We start from the raw sequence: 4679 nt of genomic DNA on the forward strand, positions 1-4679 counted from the left end.
GGCGCTCACCTCGGCTTTGTATCAGCGCCCGCCCTTCCGTTATATCTAAGCTCCGCTTATACTACCTGCCTGGGAAGAGAGCATTAGCAGATTACCACCAGCCCGACCTGACACAAAACCCCGCGCCCGCACCACATCTCCCTACAGAGTGAATCCTCCTCCCGCTCAGTCACCCCACGGTGCTTCCCTGTAAGGGCCGCCGGTCTGGCCAGGAGTTGGCTTCAGAATAGACGGACAGCCCGTATTGTAGACAGGAGGCAGCTCTGCTGTAGACAAGGTGGTGGCTCTTAGAAGAGCCTTTGCTTGTATAGACGGATGGGGTGGGAGCGGCGCTCACTTGCTCTTGCTGGGCTTGCTGCTCTCGGTCTTCTTGGGCAGCAGCACGGCCTGGATGTTGGGCAGGACGCCTCCCTGGGCGATGGTCACGCCACCCAGCAGTTTGTTCAGCTCCTCGTCATTGCGCACGGCCAGCTGCAGGTGACGGGGGATGATGCGGGTCTTCTTGTTGTCCCGTGCAGCATTACCAGCCAACTCCAGGATCTCAGCGGTCAGATACTCCAGTACGGCCGCCAGGTAGACGGGAGCACCAGCACCAACCCTCTCGGCGTAATTGCCCTTGCGGAGAAGCCTGTGCACACGACCAACGGGGAACTGAAGTCCCGCCCGGGATGAGCGGGTCTTGGCCTTAGCACGAGCTTTGCCTCCTTGCTTGCCGCGTCCAGACATGGTTCGTGGATCGTCAGTTACTGTAATGGAACACAGAATATCCTGCCCTGTACCGGCTCCTCCTGCCTTATATATATAGTTCTGCCCCGCCCTCCTGCAACTCTCATTGGACACATCTCAAGCCGCCAATAGAGGCCAGATTTGTGGAACCACCAATCCGCTTCAGCAGGCGGGGCTTGCAAAAGTCACATGGTTTGCTGGTCCAGTAGAACAGCGCACAGACAGCGGCGCTCATTTGCATAGCCCGCCTATAAATAGGGCTGCGCTGGGAGGAGCACAGACATTACTTTCTCTCATTCTCGTGTGAAAGAGATCGCCGTGTTATACCATGCCTGATCCCGCCAAGTCTGCCCCAGCGCCCAAGAAGGGCTCCAAGAAAGCCGTGACCAAGGCCCAGAAGAAGGACGGCAAGAAGCGTAAGAGGGCCAGGAAGGAGAGCTATGCCATCTACGTGTACAAGGTGCTGAAGCAGGTCCACCCCGACACCGGTATCTCCTCCAAGGCCATGGTCGTCATGAATTCCTTCGTCAACGACATCTTCGAGCGCATCGCAGGAGAAGCCTCCCGCCTGGCTCACTACAACAAGCGCTCCACCATCACCTCCCGGGAGATCCAGACCGCCGTGCGCCTGCTGCTGCCCGGAGAGTTGGCCAAGCACGCCGTGTCCGAGGGCACCAAGGCCGTCACCAAGTACACCAGCGCCAAGTAATCGGCTCCATCACCTGCTCTGTACTATCACCCCAAAGGCTCTTCTAAGAGCCCCCCACACCTTCCACACTAGAGCTGCTGAGCCCTCCATTTCTGGCTTCTTGCTGCTGCTGCACGTGTTTCTACCCAGAACCTTTCTTTCCAGCTATTTTCTTGTACTTGCTAGACTTACTATACACCCAAAGAGAAGCTCTAATCTCCGGCTTGCTACATTGACATCTCTACGAGGTGCAGTGCTCTCTGCACGCACCGGCGATTGGAGGGTTAAACTAAGCTGCTACTTATCGGCCCGAGCTGCCGGCACGGGGGTTACACTGCAGAGCCGCAGTAGGACTACTTCTAGGGACCTGTTCACAAAGCTTAGATTCCGAAGGTTTGGACCGTTTTCTTCTTCTACTCTCTCCAGTATTCCTTTTTTTTTTTTTTTTTTAATTCAGGTTTATTGACATAAAAGTATACAAAAACCATATCAAATGACAAATCAAAAAAAACCAAAAAAAAACAGACAGGGCACAGCCCGGCAGCGTTTGAAAATTGACATGAGAGTGTAAATAGCAAAGCACAACACAGATAATGGTATAATAAAGTCAATAAACTCCTTTTTTTTTTTTTCATTTTCACAAAAAGGGGGGGGAGAAAAGGAGAAAGAGGAAAGGAAAAATAAAGAAGAAGCAGAAGAGGGGGGGGGGGGGGGAGGGTAAGAACAGATATAAAGAAGAGAAATAAGGACATAAGCGTAGCAGAGTTCTCGACACAGGTTCCCCTCCAAACACACAGGAGTGAAGGGTAGTACATCCCCATGGGATTTGTCTCCAAAGAAGATAGCAAATCAACACAGTGAGCGAACCTATCTAATCTCAAGCCAGGGTTGCCAGACCTTGAGATATGAACTCCTGTTCCAACTCAACATCTCCTCAAAACGAGCAATCTGATTTGTTTTGGCCACCCACTCCGATAAGGAAGGGGCTGAGGTTTGCTTCCAATACAACGGTATCAGGGCTTTAGCTGCAGAGAGGAGATGATAAATTAATCTCTGAGTGTGCTTGGGGATATTCGGTAGTGGAAGGAAGAAAATCAGTAATGATGGCGTAAGATCAGGTAAGTTTGGGCAAAGCTCGTTCAATTTAGTTTCCACCCCAGACCAAAAATCTCTCAGCTTCGTGCATGACCACCATAGGTGCAGTAATGTGCCTCTTTCCAGGCCACATCGCCAACAGGTTCCAGAATCTATCAGACCATGCGTCGCCAGCCAGTCAGGGGAACAGTACCATCTCGAAAGCAGCTTGAAGTGCGTTTCCTGAATCCGCACACATGTCGACATACCATAGGACCTAGAGAGAATCACTGCAACCTCTGAAGGGTCAAGTGTGACCTGTAGTTCAGATTCCCAACTAGATAGGTAGAAGGGTTTAATGATCCTAGGCGGTCTGATCACTTTGTAAAACAGGGAAGAAGACTTGTACTTTTTCGGATTGGCCAGGAGGTAAATCTGTTCAAAATATGTAGATCCCCTCTTCCAGTCAAAAGAGGCCTCGAAGGCCTTTCTGCAGTTGTCATAATGACTTAAATGTAAGAAGGACAGTTTATTAGCAATTTTGCCAAAAGCATCCAGGGAACGTAGTTCATCTGGCTCTGGGAAGTCACCACTATCACACAGGGAGATCAAAGGCGTATACAAGAGCGCATTCCAAAAGTCTTCAATTTTTCGAGGCTTATTCGGGAGGATATCTGGGACCAAGGCAGCTGGTAAACATAAAGATGGGGTTGTAGCGATCAATGGTTGGTATTTTTCCCAAACCGTGAGTGCCCCGCCAAAAATAATATCAGATTTAGAAATTGTCCTCCCTACCGACACCGGGCTTGGCGAGAGCCATAAGTCGGCAAGAAAGTAGTCACCGTAGACCTTCCTAAGCAATCTTCCCATCGGAGAAGAGGGCGACGCAGTCGCCGTCTCTGTCCAAAACTGTAATTGGATTGCCTCATACGTATATAACAGGTCTGGAGCGTCAATCCCACCCTCCAATCTCCTTCTGCTGAGAGCGGTATATGCCAATCGAGGCCTCCTACCCCTCCATAGAAAGCGAGAGAAAGAGGACCTCAGATGTTTGAAGAAAGAGAGCGGCAGCTTTATCGGCAGCATTCTGAGCAGGTAGGAAATCTTAGGAGCTATATACGTCTTCAACAAACTTCTCCTACCAAACCAGGAGATACAGGGTATATCATATTTCGCTAAAAGCTTATCTACCTCCTTCAGCATAGGGACATAATTATGATCATAAAGATCTTTAAGATATCGAGTTATCTTAACTCCTAAATACTTAAGATAGGAGTCTGACCATTTGATTGGGAATCGTTCTGCTAGAGTCTTCCTCTCAGCTGGGGGTAGGGAGAGGTTAAGTAGTTCACATTTATCCGGGTTAATTTTGTAATTAGACAGAAAGCTATACTCTTCAATCACCTCTATTACATGTGGTAAGCTCGTCGAAGGGTCAGAAAGTACAAACAAGACATCGTCCGCGAAAGCCAAGGAGTGGAGGGACCCACCAGGGAGAGGGACCCCCAAGATCCCCGGACGTTCTCTAACCTTTTGCAAGAAGGGTTCTAACGTTAAGATAAAGAGGGACGGTGAAAGAGGGCAGCCCTGTCTCGTGCCATTAGCGATGTCAAAAGAGGCAGAAAGGGTACCATTTACCTTAAGCCGAGCATAGGGAGAAGAGTACAGGGTCATAATAGCAGAAATAAATGGCTTGGGTATCCCAAATCTCTCGAGTGTGGCCATTAGGAATTCCCAACTAACACGATCAAATGCCTTCTCGGCGTCTAAACCAAGAAGGACTATGGGGGTAGATAACGTCTGAGATAAGCGAGTAATATGCAAGAGACGGATCGAATTCTGCCTGCCCTCTCTGGATTTAACAAATCCTACCTGCTCTTCGTTAATCAGTTCAGGTAGCAAGGGTTTGAGGCGAGAGGCCAACAACTTGGCCCAAATCTTCAAATCCAAGTTCAATAGGGAAATTGGACGATAATTCCCACATAACTGGGGGTCCCTCCCCTCCTTAGCAATCAGCGTGACATGTGCCTCCAAGGCCTGTTTAGGGAGCGAAGCTCCTGAAAGGGCTGAATTAAGCGACTTAGTCAGAGGCGACACCAGAATATCCTGAAAAGTTTTGTAATATATCAAAGAGTACCCATCAGGGCCCGGGCTCTTATGGGCAGGGAAGGAGGAGATAATAGACCTAAGT

The 4679-nt window shown here is 49.7% G+C and overlaps 2 protein-coding genes across 2 annotated transcripts; one reads left to right on the forward strand and one right to left on the reverse strand.

Annotated features, from left to right (window-relative positions):
- Positions 1-250: 250 nt before the first annotated feature.
- LOC142183271 (histone H2A type 2-B) lies at positions 251-776 on the reverse strand. The gene has a single exon (XM_075258298.1). It carries the CDS (start codon positions 724-726, stop codon positions 334-336), a length of 393 nt encoding a protein of 130 aa, XP_075114399.1. The 5' UTR covers positions 727-776; the 3' UTR covers positions 251-333.
- Positions 777-1030: 254 nt separating this feature from the next.
- On the forward strand, positions 1031-1493 carry LOC142183376 (histone H2B type 1-O-like). Its single transcript, XM_075258450.1, has one exon. It carries the CDS (start codon positions 1055-1057, stop codon positions 1433-1435), a length of 381 nt encoding a protein of 126 aa, XP_075114551.1. The 5' UTR covers positions 1031-1054; the 3' UTR covers positions 1436-1493.
- Positions 1494-4679: the final 3186 nt, after the last annotated feature.

Source organism: Leptodactylus fuscus, chromosome 10, assembly GCF_031893055.1.
Source record: "Leptodactylus fuscus isolate aLepFus1 chromosome 10, aLepFus1.hap2, whole genome shotgun sequence".
Taxonomy (NCBI): domain Eukaryota; kingdom Metazoa; phylum Chordata; class Amphibia; order Anura; family Leptodactylidae; genus Leptodactylus; species Leptodactylus fuscus.

What these genes read in the sequence shown, in the direction of transcription:
- LOC142183271 (XM_075258298.1), bottom strand. Translation starts at nt 726, where the DNA reads ATGTCTGGACGCGGCAAGCAAGGAGGCAAAGCTCGTGCTAAGGCCAAG.
- LOC142183376 (XM_075258450.1), top strand. Translation starts at nt 1,055, where the DNA reads ATGCCTGATCCCGCCAAGTCTGCCCCAGCGCCCAAGAAGGGCTCCAAG.